The sequence below is a fragment of the Notechis scutatus genome, chromosome 6, assembly GCF_049901735.1.
Source record: "Notechis scutatus isolate UNSWTSFEM ecotype Mainland chromosome 6, rNotScu1.2, whole genome shotgun sequence".
Classification (NCBI taxonomy): Eukaryota; Metazoa; Chordata; class Lepidosauria; order Squamata; family Elapidae; genus Notechis; species Notechis scutatus.
Window position 1 is genome coordinate 72044421 of NC_142014.1, and position 14566 is coordinate 72058986.

Genomic DNA, 14566 nt, shown 5'->3' on the forward strand with positions numbered 1-14566 from the left:
GCAGCTCATTTTGTCATGTGACACTCAGATTTCAAACCCGGGCTTAGTGTCTTTAACCACTGAGCCATCACGCCAGTGGTGGGATTCAATTTTTTTTTACTACCGGTTCTGTGGGTGTGGCTTGGTGGGCATGGTGGGAGGTGGTGTGGTGGGCATGGCAGGGGAAGGATACTGTAAAATCTCCATTCCCTCCCTACTCCTGGGGAAGGTTACTGCAAAATCCCCATTCCCTCCCCACCCCACTACCCTGCTTTCCAGATCCATTCTCCTGTGCAGGGCAACAAAAGAAGACCCAGCCAATCAGCTGGGACTCAGGAGGCAGAGAATAGATGGAGGTGGGGCCAGTCAGAGGCGGTATTTGCCGGTTCTCCCAACTACTCAAAATTTCTGCTACCGTTTCTCCAGAACTGGTCAGAACCTGCTGAATACCACCTCTGCATCACGCCCCCTCATGATTAATATTTATTATATATTTATAAGATACAATTATTACTTGTATCTTTTTAAACAGGCATCTCTCTCTGTGTCTTTCTTTCTTAACAGATAACAGATAATCAGAGTTGGAAGGGACCTTATAGGTCATCTAGTCCAACCCCCTGTCCAAGCGGGAGACCCTACACCATTTCTGACAAATGGCAGTCCAATCTCTTGATCTTTATCAATAACAGGGTTTCCCCAAGCTAGAGATATGCCTCCCTTGTGTAGGGATTGTGCAGTTGTGCTTGCCTTAACCCAAGTCAAGCAAACTTCATGTCATATGTGAAGGAATTAGGATGACACTGTAAAGCAACAAACTCTCTTACACACGGTTGCAAACTGTGGGAGAAACATGCAAAACACTGCCAAACGGCACATTGCAAATTGCAGGAGAAACATGTATGCTTGGAAAGATGGAAACTGACATTTTGGAAAAACCAGGGACGGTCTAGGCTGCAGGAGGTCAGCAGATGTTTGCATTCTCTACAATAGACCAATTGTTTCCAACTGTTAAACAAATATTTGGTGTCTTAAGGTTCTCTGAAGTGCTCCCTGGCTTCGTTAAGAGTCATGCCAGGGCTGCAAAATTCTTGGCAACCTTGGGGGAGTGAAAAATGGAGCAGAGGGTGGGGGAGAGATCAGACTGTGTTCAAATAACAAAGAATTGTTTCTCTGTGCTGTGAGACTTAACACAGTGTATCCTTCGCAGTTTCCCAGGGTACCTTGGCACAAAGCAAGTAACGAGAGAGAAACGCTGAAGAGTTTTTAAATACTTGCTTATGAGGATTGCATTACTATTACGAGATAATGAAACCCAGAACCCTTGTTTCTGTTGAATCACCTTTGGCAAAACCAAGGGGCGATGGGGGAATATTTCTTTTGATGGGAGACTTATAAATAAATGAAGAGAAATCAGAGTTTCTAACAAAGAACCAAGTTTCGGTTCATGTAAGTTCAGAGGATTAAATTGCCATTCCACTATCAGATCTTGTGTTTCAGGAAAAGAATGAAATGTCCTGCAGTTGGTTAGAATGTTCCCTTCCCAGCGTGGTAGCTTTTGCCCACGTGGAGTATAAAAATAAGGTAAATTATCATTTAAAAATAAGACCTTGTTCTCTGCCCCTAAGTATTAATCAACCACATCAATGAAAGTTGTACCATAAGGTCCTGCCAAGAATGTAATAAGGGTTAACGGAGAGGCAGTTCCTGTAAGCAACACCAGAATGTTTCCTTCCTGCCTCCCTTACAGGATTAGGCCAGAAATTTCTTCTAACAACCGGTTCTCTGAACCGCTTAGAATGTTAACAACCGGTTCTAGCGAATAGGTGCGAACTGGTAGAATCCCATCCCTGACTATATCTCTCCAACATGGGCTGAGAACAGAAAGCACCTGAATACTGCCTGAAGTGACCATTCTAAAAACATCCTGCTTGAATTTGATTGGACTTGTGATGGGCCCAGTGATGGGAGGCAACTAAGGGAAGGAAAAGTTGGACTTGGGAATTTTGGTGCACAATCTTCAGTTCTGGCTATGCATTATTGTAATTCACTTGACTTCTAGTAAACTATACCTTTCTCAATAAATGGAGAAGGATCGTTCTTACTTAGAGGTTCAAGCTGAGGCAGGTCTTCTGTGCACCAACCCCTTAGGTTTCATAACACTGCTATCATGTCACCCCTGGTCCTTCTTTTCATTAAACTAGACATACTCAATTCCTGCAACTATTTTTCATAAGTTTTAGCCTCCAGTCCAGAGGTGGATATTCAGCAGGTTCTGACCAGTTCTGGAGAACCAGTAGTGGAAATTTTGAGTAGTTCGGAGAACCGGCAAATGCCACCTCTGACTGGCCCTGCCAACCTCATCTATTATCTACCTCCCGAGTCCCAGCTGATTGGCTGGGTCTTCTTTGGTTGCCCTGCACAGGAGAACAGAGTTGGAAAGCAGGTTAGAAGGTGGGGAGGGAATGGAGATTTTGCAGTATCCTTCCCCTGCCATGCCCACCAAGCCACGCCCACCAAGCCACACCATGTCCACCAAGCTATGCCCACAGAACTGGTAGTAAAAAATTTTGAATCCCACCACTGCTCCAGTCCCCTAATCACTGTTGTTGCATTTCTCTGCACTCTCTCTAGAGTCTCGACATCTTTTTTATATCGTGGCGACCAAAACTGGATGTAATAGTCCAAGTGGGGTCTTACCATCAGACTAGTTTGGTAGCTCTGGCGGTATCAAAAGAAAAACAAATGCTTTCATCTTAAGTTTCTAGTTTTAAAACCGATAAACTTAGTTGACATTAATTCAGTAATTAGATCCCACCTTTGAATTTGAAAGCTAAACTGGAAGAGTGAAAAGTTGAGGTTTTCCTTATCTTAGATTCCAGCATAGGAATAAATACTTAGAGGAGTGTGTGATGATGTATAGTAGAGGAATAACTAATGCTTTGGAGGAATTCAGCAACAGTAGATAGCCAATACAGAATATTCGTAGCTCAGTTGAGCTACACAGTTGAACTCTGGGGTCCTTGGGGCATCTGACACTGATGATGTTACCTAATTGGGCAATGAAACATCTGCAAGGAAACAGCTCAGAGAGCAACAAGGACCCCAATAGTAGACATTTTTAAAGAAATCTGTATTTTATATGTCATTTAGCTTACAAGGACTGAATCAAACCATTTTTCTACGCTAGCTGGTCTCTGAAAGTAAAATGCAAGAACTTGAGGTTATGGAATTTTAGGCCTGATCAGCACCTGTCTGGAAAAAACTTGATATGTGGGATTCTGAGACTGATTGTACAATTAAGCCTCATGTTAAAACAGTGGAAAGATCCATCAGGGTTCATTATATGAGCTGTAGTGGCGCAGTGGTTAGAGTGCAGTACTGCAGGCGACTTCTGCTGACTGCCAGCTGCCTGCAATTTGGCAGTTCGAGTCTCACCAGGCTCAAGGTTGACTCAGCCTTCCCTCCTTTCGAGGTCAGTAAAATGAGGACCCAGATTGTTGGGGGGCAATAGGCTGACTCTGTAAACTGCTTAGAGGGAGCTGTAAAAGCACTGCGAAGCGGTGTGTAAGTCTAAGTGCTATTGCTATATTTCCTTCCATTCCTTTGAAAAAATTCTGAAATAACAGCAGAAATAATAATAATAATAATAATAATAATAATAATAATAATAATAATAATAATAATAATAATAATAATAATAATAATAATAATAATTGAATTGCACACATACACAAAGAACGCCAGCAGATCGGAACCTAGTATTAGAAGTTAATGTATTTCTTGCAACCTTAACAGTAGAAATGTACCTATTTTAATTGCCCGCTATTGTCTGGAGTATTAAATGTGTGTATTCCTCAAATACTGTTATGAGAAACACAAATACATTAAGATAGACTACCCTTCATTGTTTAGGGGTACAGGTTTTTTTCCTCATCAGACTCTTTGAAGGTCTGCATTTGTTGTTCCTACTGTCTCTTGTTGTGGGTCTTCACATTTCTGAAAGACGGCCATATCCTTCTGATCAGTTTCTTCTCTTTCCTCTTCTTTGGCTTCCAGTTCTAGGTCCTGCCTTGTCTGATCCCTGGTCTGTTTCCTTAAAATGAGGAGTATGAACACACATGGGATGTAGGACGCTCCACGGAGAGCTGATGGCAATCCAAGGTATAGCAATCTAGAAAGACAAGTTGAACTACATTAATGCAAAGCAACCTTGAGTCACTCAATCCACAACACTATTTCACGGCTAAAAGATTCCACTTCATTTAAAGGCTTTCAGTTTTACTGGCATTCTGTTTCTGTTTTTTCAGAAGTGCTACCACTCAATTTTTTTTTTAACTTCATAATTTTCTTTATTAGTTTATAATATAAAATACAAAAATACTTAAGTGAATAATAGGGAAAATAGAGGAGGGAAAAGAGAAGAGAAAAGTGTAGGAAAAAAGGGGAAAAGAAAGAAAAGGCATTGAGTTCCAACTCCCTCTGTTGCAGTAGAATAAAATAGTAACATCAAACCTCAACTTTTTATTTTTACATAATAGTATAGACCAGCTGTTTCCTATAACAACAGATCTATCTCATCAATAAAACCCCAAATCAAAGGTTCATTTTTCCCCCCAACTCAAGCACAAAGTCCAGAAGCGGTTTCCAAGTAGAAACAAAAGTAATTGTGTGGTTTTTCTTTTTCTTTTATCAAAGCAGTCAATTTAGCCATCACTGTTAATTCCATCAGATTTTGCAAACATTCATCCATTGTGGGGATTGAAGCGTCTTTTCATTTTTCTGCAGAAAGTAATTTTGCTGCCATCAACATATAATATATGCTACCACTTTTTTTGTGATTCCTCCTAAAGTGGAATAAGGTACAGGTAGTCCTTGGCTTATGAGCACACTTAAGCTCAAAATTTCCATTGTGGAGTCAACTGTTAAGTAAATCAATAACAGTTGCTAAGTCAGAATAGAATAGAATAGAATAGAATAGAATAGAATAGAATAGAATAGAATAGAATAGAATAGAATAGAATACTTTATTGGCCAAGTGTGATTGGACACACAAGGAATTTGTCTTGGTGTAAATACTGTCAGTACATATAAAGAAAAGATACATTCGTTAAGAATCAAGAATCATAATGTACAACACTTAATGATAGTCATAGGGTACAATCAACAATCAAATCATACCAGGAAACAGTCAATATAAATCGTAAGGATACAAGCGACAAAGTTACAGTCTTACAATCACAAGTGGGAGGGGGTGGGTGATAAGGAGTGATGAGAAGATTAACAGTAATAGTAGTACAGACTTTGTAATAGTTGAACAGGGTTGAGGGAATTATTTGTTTAGCAGAGTGATGGCTTTTGGGAAAAAACTGCCCTTGTGTCTAGTTGTTCTGGTGTGCAGTGCTCTATAGCGTCATTTTGAGGGAAGGAGTTGAAACAGTTTATGTCCAGGATGTGTGAGGGGTCTGTAAATATTTCCACAGCCTTCTTTTTGGCTCGTGCAGTACACAGGTCCTCCATGGAAGGCAGGTGGGTAGTAATTGTTTTTCCTGCAGTCCTAATTATCCTCTGAAGTCTGCGTCTGTCCTGTTGGGTTCCAGAACCAAACCAGACAGTTATAGAGGTGCAGATGACAGACTCAATAATTCCTCTGTAGAACTGGATCAGCAGCTCCTTGGGCAGTTTGAGCTTTCTGAGTTGGCGCAGAAAGAACATTCTTTTTTTGATGATGTTTTTGATGTTAGGTGTCCGTTTTAGGTCATGTGATATAGTAGAACCTAGAAATTTGAAGGTCTCTACTGTTGATTCTGTGTTGTCTATTATTGCAAGAGGTGGTAGTATGGGAGGGTTTCTTCTAAAGTCTACCACCATTTCTACGGTTTTGAGTGTGTTCAGTTCCAGATTGTTCCGGTTACACCACGAGGCAAGTTGTATAACCTCCTGTCTGTATGCAGATTCATCGTTGTCTCAAATGAGACCAATCACTGTTGTGTCATCAGCAAACTTCAGTATTTTAACAGATGGATCGTTTGAGATGCAGTCATTGGTATGTAGGGAGAAGAGAAGTGGAGATAGCACACAGCCTTGGGGGTGGCCCTGTGCTGATTGTACAGGATTGTACATAGTTGTTAAGTGAATCTGGCTTCCCCTTTGGCTTTGCTTGTCAGAAAGTTGCAAAAGGTGACCCCATGACCTTGGGACACTGCAACCGTCATAAATACACACCCTAGTTGCCAAGCATCTCAATTTTGATCATGTGAACATGGGGGAGGCTGCAACAGTCATCAGTTGAAAAATGGTCATAAGACACTCTTCTCAGTGTCGTTCCAACTTTGGTCATTAAACAAATGGTTGTAAATTGAGACAGGGGTTGGATTCAAAAAGCCTAGCTACCAGTTGTCTGCCCAAATTGCTGGGTGGGCGTGGCCATAGTGGGAGTGGCCTACCAGAACTTCTGGGAGGCTCATTTTTCGCCCCCCCCCAGACTCTGGAGGCTTTCCTTGGGCCTCCGGGAGGGCAAAATTGGCCTCCCCCGGGCTCCAGAGGCCCTCTGCAAGCTGGAAACAGGCCTCTTTCTGGACTTCTGGAACTTCCGGGACCCGTTTTTTGCCCTCCCAGAGCCTCCACACGGACTCTGCATCCAAAATGGGTTGTGTGGAGATTCCTGGGAGGGGAGGGGTAAGGTGGGGCAGGGTGGGGTGGGAGGGGAGGGGTTTGGTTGGGCAGGGCCAGCCGGTCTGTTCAACTATTGGTTTGGCGAACCAGATGTAAATTTAAAATCCAGGTTGCCTGAATCGGTCCAAACTGGTCAAATCCCACCCCTGAGTTGAGGGCTACCTACAAAGTTCAATCCCGGGCCTTGAACTACCCAAGATATTTATGGATGATTTAGATAAGAAGGTGGAGACAATATACTTACATAGTATTCAGATGGTATAAAACTACGTGGAGTAGCTACCCAAGAAGACAGAAATACATTTCAAAATTATCCTCACAGGTTAGAAAGGTGGGCTTAAAGGAGAGTGCTTTATACAGAAAAAGGAAACCAATAATTTTGATTTGATGTGATATGATATGATTACAATAGGAATAGCAATAGAACTTAGACTTATATACCACTTTCCAGTGCTTTCCAGCCAGTTTTCTCTAAGTGGTTTACAGAATCAGCATCTTGCCGCCAACAATTTAGGTCCCCATTTTACTGACCTCAAAATGATGGAAGTCTGAGTCAAACTCATTTCCCCATCAGGATCAAACTCCTGGCAGTAAGCAGAATTTATCTGCAATACTGCATTCTAACCACTGCACCACTACAGTAATAGCAATAGCACTTAGACTTATATACCACTTCACATACTTTACAGCCCTCTCTAAGTGATTTACAGAGTCAGCCTATTGCCCCCAACAATTGGGGTCCTCATTTTACCCACCTCGCAAGGATGGAAGGCTGAGTCAACCTTGAGCCTGGTGAGATTCGAACTACCAAATTGCAGTCAGCAGAAGTAGCCTGCAGTACTGCACTCTAACCACTGCGCCACAGCGGCTCATAATTTGCTTGGTAACAATATTTGGAAAAACATTCTAGAAGAGTAGTTGACTGCAAACTAAATAATATGTTAGAGCAGGCCTTGAGTAGCTGCTTTGTCTTAATATCACACTAAGAATGGAATGGAATGAATCTGGGAAGGAAAAGGGGATGTTTCCAAAATATTGTAGAACAAGAATGAATGGACATTTTTTGTTACATCAAATGAGCAACGAACATTTTGTTAAATTAATGCTCCATCTGAAAGAAGATCAAAAACAGTAAGGAACCCTCTCCTTAAAGCCTTCACTAATATATTTGTTTGTTAGTTTTGTTAGGGATAACATTGTTTACCCTAACTGGTTTGGGTAAAAATAATAAATAAGTTATCATGGTTTGTTGGTTAAAGTGTGTGTAACTTTAACTACAAGAATGTAATTAAGGGTGTGGTTGTAAAAGCACCATAAAAGAAGCAAGTCAATTGCAGCTCTCTCTCTTTGGCTTAATGATCCCTAATTACTGAATGGATTGATGACTGCGTTTTTCCTTACTGGAACGGAGGAGAGAAAGGAGCGTTGATTTCTCAACGGAGAGAAGAGATAATAGGACTGATTTATTGTAAGTGAACTGACATTGGCTATTCAACACGGACTTTGCAAATTGAGTATCACTGACTGGACTGACTGAAATGATACATGACTAATGGACCGTTTATTTTGACTATGCTATAATTCCTAATGGAATAAACTATATTTTTGATAGCACAAGCGTATCTGTTTTTTACTGCGTGTTAACTAAAATACAAACTTATCTCACACATTTACCTGTCTGCCTATCTGACTACGCTACACATTCTGTTTAGTTTGTTTTCCTTAACACTCGTTGGGGAATTCAGGCTTAACAAGTTTTATTACATTTACATAAATGAGAACCAAAGTACAAATGGGCTTTTTCCAAGATTCTGCAGTATAATTCCTTACCTATTACAGTGTGAATCTGCAAGGCTCTTACTTTCTAGGTAGTGAGCCTTTGTGGAGGGACTTGACAGAATGATCCAATCAGACTAGACCAGATTCAATGAAGAAAGGAAAACTTAGGTGCAGAAGTAAAGATGGATTATATGAAGCAACACTAATCCAATAGCCATACCTGTATGTGTCAGTATCATACATCCGACATGCCCCTATTCCACCACATGTCTTGGTTCCCCATTTCAAGCACGCGGTGTCAATCATAGCTCCAAAATAAATAGGCGATGGGATTCCAGCTACATGGGATATGATATAAAGGCAAGAAAAGACTTTTTCAGTTACCAAAGTATTTTGCTATTTGTGATATAAAACTGCTTTCTTGTATACTATTCTCCTTTTAGATGGGAGCTACTAGCATCAAGAACCAGTTAACTGTAATACTTAAGGCATCGGGCTAAAAACCAGGAGACTGAGTTCTAGTTTTGTTTAAGGCACAAAGCCAGCTGGGTAGCCTCAGACCAGAAACTGACTTATTCCTTTCAGTCAAAAACTGATGTGCAAATGCTCCAAATCAAGACATTACAAATTCAGAGCAGATATGTCAAGCGTTATGAACTTAAATAAAACATTCAATGCCCTGAGAATCTGAATCTGGAAGAAAGAAGGTGAATTGTTTATCACATGGTATTAAGTTTTCTGAGAACAATGAGGACTTAAAGCAAATCCTTGCTCTTTTGTTTTTGTTCAGGGACAGAAAAGGCGACGAGGTGGTAATCTGTGCTGAATACTGTCTACCATCCAATCTCCCCCACCCCCCCAAAAAAAAATCAGAGGAAGCTTTTCATCATACATGAATGAAAGCAATACCCATTTGCAATCTGCTTGTCCAAAGGCCTTGTATTTTGGAATCACAATCTACTATCATTTCAGAACGAAGCAAGCCTTACTAGATGAAAAGGCAGCAACATGGAAACATGGATCTGAAATGGCAGTAGTATAAAATGAATGCTACTGTTAGGAATAACATAGGTTACCTAGCGTAGTTTGGGTAAAATAATATATATAAACTATGATAGTGAGTTTAAGTGTGTGTCACTTTAACTGCAAAGCTTGTAATTTTGGGTGCGGCTGTAAATCGCCATAAGAGGGAGCAAGAGAACTTGATTGATTGCTGGCTTACTGGATTGCTTGCTGACGATGATGGATTGTTAACTGCGTGTTCTCTGCTGTTGCTGAAGGAAGAAAGGAGGTTTGACTTCTTCATATCTCTACTGCCAAGAGATATATTACTGGACTGATATTTGTAAGTTTACTGACCTCTTTTTCGACACTGGACTTTGCAACTGATTAATCCCCGGACGGACTGAACTAGTGTATGATATATGGACTGTTTGACTATGCTATAAATCTTACTGGAATAAACTATTTAACTAGCACATTGTATCTGTTTTACTGAGTGTAAGCTACAAAAACGTTTGTCTCACATATTTGCCTGACTGCCTGACTGCCGTGCAGGTTCTGCTAGGGTGTATATCCCTAACAGCTACTCAATACAGGAGTAGCATGTGGGACATTCACAGCACCTCCCCAAAACAGCTGCATGTTTTTCAAAGATCATATAACATTATCCCAGGCAGGTATGTGTTTAGTTTGCCCATAATACCACCTCATGCTTTCATGTGCTCCAAAAAACCTTATTTCTTTTGAATCCAAAGTGCTACCCAGTCCTTTTGGGTAACATAATTCAATCCTCATATTTCTGGAAGACCAGCAGCTTTGTCCACCTTATCTTTTCTAATGGACACCTTAGGTTTAGCTAATCTGTGAGGCATGATTTGGCTTGTTCAGTTAAATGACACAGAGCTTGTCAGCTGAAGAGTTGACAGTCTGGGTTTGAGACCCAAGCTCGGATGAGTTCCTATTACTTGCTCCAGCTCCTGCCCACATAGTAGTTCGAAAGCATGCAAATGCAAGTAGATTAATAGGTACCACTTTGGTGAGAAGGTAACAATGTTCTGTGTGCCTTTGGTGTATAGATATGCGGGCCACATGACCACAGAAATTGTCTTCAGACAACAAGCATCATGCCCTAGAATTGAACATGACTGACAGGGAAACCTTCACCTCTTTATAGTAAGTAGAGAGTACAGAAAAAAAGAGTTGGAAGGGACCATGGAGGTCTTCTAGTCCTTTCCCTCCTCCAGTCTGCTGTTCCACTGTCCCTATTGAAGCATGATCTCAAAAGATAATTTCGTAGGATTGCTTCACAAGGGGGCGTGCATATGCGCACCAACGTGCCTACCGTCCCTGTCCTATTGTTTCTCTTATTCTTTTATTTTTCTTATATGTACCCATTTCATGTATTCACAACTATGTATACACTTATACTTATTATCTTGTAAACAATTGGCAAATCAAATCAAATAAAATAAATAAAAAAGTTAGTCCCAAGGGTTATGATTTCCTCTTACCTATTCCCTCTGTGGAGTGCACCTTAGCGCTTAGCACTTAGACTTATATATTGCTTCGCAGTGCTTTACAGCCCTCTCTAAGCAGTTTACAGAGTAGCATATTGCCCCCAACAACCTGGGTCCTCATTTTACCGACCTTGGAAGGATGGAAGTCTGAGTCAAAGTCATTTCCCCATCAGAATCAAACACCTGGCGGTAAGTAGAATTTATCTGCAATTCTGCATTCTAACCACTGCACCACTACAGTAATAGCAATAGCACTTAGACTTATATACCACTTCACAGTGCTTTACTGCCCTCTCTAAGCAGTTTACAGAGTCAGCCTCTTGCCCCGAACAATCTGGGTCCTCATTTTACCCACCTCTGAAGGATGGAAGGCTGAGTCAACCTTGAGCCTGGTAAGATTTGAACTGCCAAATTGTAGGCAGCCAGCAGTCAGCAGAAGTAGCCTGCAGTACTACACTCTAACCACTGCGCCACCGTGGCTGTCTCTTACCGAAAAGTCTTTCTGTCAAAGAGTGGAGACCAACACCAAATGACTTCTCCTCAGGTTTTAGGGATCTGGAGAACAAGAGCAGTTTTGAAAAATGAATCAGAATAGCAATAGTAATAGCACTTAGACTTATATACCGCTTCGTAGTGCTTTACAGCCTTCTCTAAGCAGTTTACAGAGTCAGCAATCTGGGTCCTCATTTTACTGACCTCGGAAGGATGGAAAGCCGAGTCAACCTTGAGCCAGTCAGGATCAAACTCCTCACTCTGTGGGCGGAGTTAGCCTGAAATACTGCACCAGCACAGCTCATATATTTGTTGATAAAAACAGAGTTGCCTGAACAATTTTTGTTGATAAGCCACAATAGGGATTGGAAGAATGAACAACACATCCTTGAGCTTGCATAATTTTTTTGCTGCTCCCCATTTTTCTACTGCTGGGCAGAAAAGCCCACTGTTCTGACCCAGCCGAATTCCCCGAGAGCAAACACAGATAAACTCAGTAACTCAAACATTCACAGCTTTGATCTACAAATATACCTCTTTGTAGATATAACAGATGGCTTGCAGCCAATTAGTCCAATTAGAAAAACCTTGGCAGAAGTCTTCAAATAAATCGGAGTCTGTAATCACCACACTGAGTCCTTCCAACGTTTTTTACCTTTTGCAAAGGCAAGAACCGTTTGAAACCAGGCTTATATTCCCTAGAGGGAGGGGCCATTACATTGCATCCTTACTCCTGAGTTGTCTGTGCAGCTTTAGCTGTTCTCTTGTATGAATCATCCTGCGCTCACGTGCACTTAGCACAGGCTCCTCGGGAACCTCCTCCTCACTGCTGCCAGCCCCCACAATCCCTGAAGGCAGCAGTCCACTCCCTGATAGTCCTGGTCCTCCTCCGAGTCCTCGCTTTCCTCCACCATCTGCACCTGTTGCTGGCTAACCACAACACCCACTGACAAACCAGGAACATGCAAAATCTCCATTGTTTGCATAAACCATTTTTCTCCTAAATGAGCAGATTCTTTCACTGACCTGCCAAATATATGCCCTAAGCTGTACCTTTCATCCATGGGCTAAAAAGTTAGATTCAGTTTTCTAACCCAAATATGGAGCAGAATACAAAATAAACACAGAATATAGCATACAGAATACAGCATACAAAGTAAAGAATAACTGAGTTGGAAGGGACCTTGGAGGTCTTCTAGCCCAACCCCTGCTCAAGCAGGAGACCTTATACCCTTCTGGACAAATGGCCATCCAATCTCTTCTTAGAAATCTCCAGTGTTGTAGCACCCAGAGGTTCTGGAGGCAAGCCGTTCCACTGATGGATTGTTCTCACTCTCAGAAAATTTCTCCTCAATTCTATCCACAGAGACAGGATTTTTAAACAGGGTTTTGCTCTTCCACTTTTCTTACCTTATGAGAACCATATAACCTGGCATGGCCCCAAACGAATAAATCAAGCAGCAGATTAAGGATAAAATTAAGAAATAGTGCAGCATTGTGTCACATGTCTTCCCTCTGTTGCACTGTCCTGGCAGTGCTGAACCATTTCCCAATAGAAATCCTGGTGCTGAAATGCAGGAACAGTTTGTAAGGACCTGTCAAAATATCAACAGAAACAATTTAAGGTTGCATTGTGTGTAGCTTGCTCTTAATCTACAGTGGACACTGTTGGTGGCATTACAGTGGCAGGGCAGAGCCCAACATTCCTGTTGCTAAGCAAGGCAGTTGTTAAGTGGGTTCTGCCCCACTTTACAACCTTTCTTGCCACCGTTGTTAAGTGGATCACTGCAGCTGTTACGTTAATCACACAGTTGTTAAGTGAATCTGTCTTCCTCATTGACTTTGCTTGTAAGTGTCAACTCATAAAATGTCTCTATGGTCTTTTTAAAGTTGTCAACAGAAAGGGAGGGGGGGAAAGGGGTTTGAAAGAGCAGTGCGGCAGCTTGGAAATCAAAAGTGCATTCCATAAATAGTTTTTCAAAGGTAGTAACTAGGTGACTGAAGTTTCTGCCGCACAACGATCTAACTGGATTGATGACTCTTGGCTATGGATGTGTCCCATTGGAGAATATGAATTATGATACACCCAGGGGGTGGGGTGGGGGGGAACCAGGGTCAAGGATAACAATGAATGATGTGTCTCGGAGTCAGCTACACCCAGGCAATGCAGGACATGTTAACTCCCAATAAATTCTTTGAAGTTTTGGAAGTTTGGCTCGAGACTCATGATTTAATTGGGGTAGCTGCCGGAATCCTGACAGTAAGAAGGTCACAAAAAATGATCACATGACCCCAGGGACACTGCAACTGTCATAAACATGAGTCAGTGGCCAAGTGGCTGAATGATTTGATCACGAGGATCCTGCCACAGTCGTAACTGTGAAAAAATAGTCATAAGCCACTATTTTCAATGCGGTTGTAACTTTGAATGGTCACTCAATGAACAGTGTAAGTTCGAGGATGACTTGTATACATAGATATCCATTGATCTATCCCAGTCACCTACTAAAAGTGTTTATCTCCGAGAGACTTATGAAGAAGGTCTATTTCCACCATTCTTCCAAAGGGTAAAAGAGTGAAAGCTAAAGTGACTTTGGGGCTTAAACTATGACATGGTGAAGGAGCTGGTACTGAAAGGGCAATTTTATAGGACCCTCACCCACCAGTTTTCCAGGTATGGACACAAGTACCACCCCTTCCTAACTAGATCCTATAGGATAAGGGTGTCAAACTCAAGGTGCTTAGATCTGGCTCATGGGGCCACCCTGGAAACAAGAAAGGACTGGCCCGCAGTGCCTCTACTGGCGAAAATGGAGCGCAAGAGCCCATTGTGGCCAAAAAATGAGGCCCTGGGGTGACTGAACATAGCTCCCCAGGCTCCGTATTCACTGGCAGAAGGCTATCAGAAAGAAACTGAAACAAAAAGAACAGGAGAAAAGTTTTCCCTTTTGCATTTGGGCATGCAAAAAGGGACAGGAAAGGAGAAAGGGAAAGAGGAAAGAAAAAGAAAAAGATGGGAAGATGGGAAGAGAGCAAGGAAGGAAAAAGAAGGAAAGGAAGGAAGAAGATTATAAGGAAGGAGGGCCTGAGGGAAGTCTTGTCTTAGCCCTTGGCCACCACAGGTG

At 41.7% G+C, this 14566-nt stretch overlaps 1 protein-coding gene across 4 annotated transcripts in view; it reads right to left on the reverse strand.

Moving 5' to 3' along the window:
- Positions 1-3737: 3737 nt before the first annotated feature.
- SLCO1A2 (solute carrier organic anion transporter family member 1A2) overlaps positions 3738-14566 on the reverse strand; it is a 41204-nt gene continuing 30375 nt past the window's right edge. For all 4 annotated transcript variants that reach the window (XM_026678233.2, XM_087968762.1, XM_026678230.2 and 1 more), the window contains 4 exons: positions 12852-13036; positions 11440-11504; positions 8651-8768; positions 3738-4150 (listed from right to left, as the gene is read on the reverse strand). In XM_026678233.2, coding sequence (XP_026534018.2) covers positions 3913-4150; positions 8651-8768; positions 11440-11504; positions 12852-13036 — 606 coding nt within the window. In that variant the 3' untranslated portion in view covers positions 3738-3912. The remainder of the gene's footprint in view (positions 4151-8650; positions 8769-11439; positions 11505-12851; positions 13037-14566) is intronic.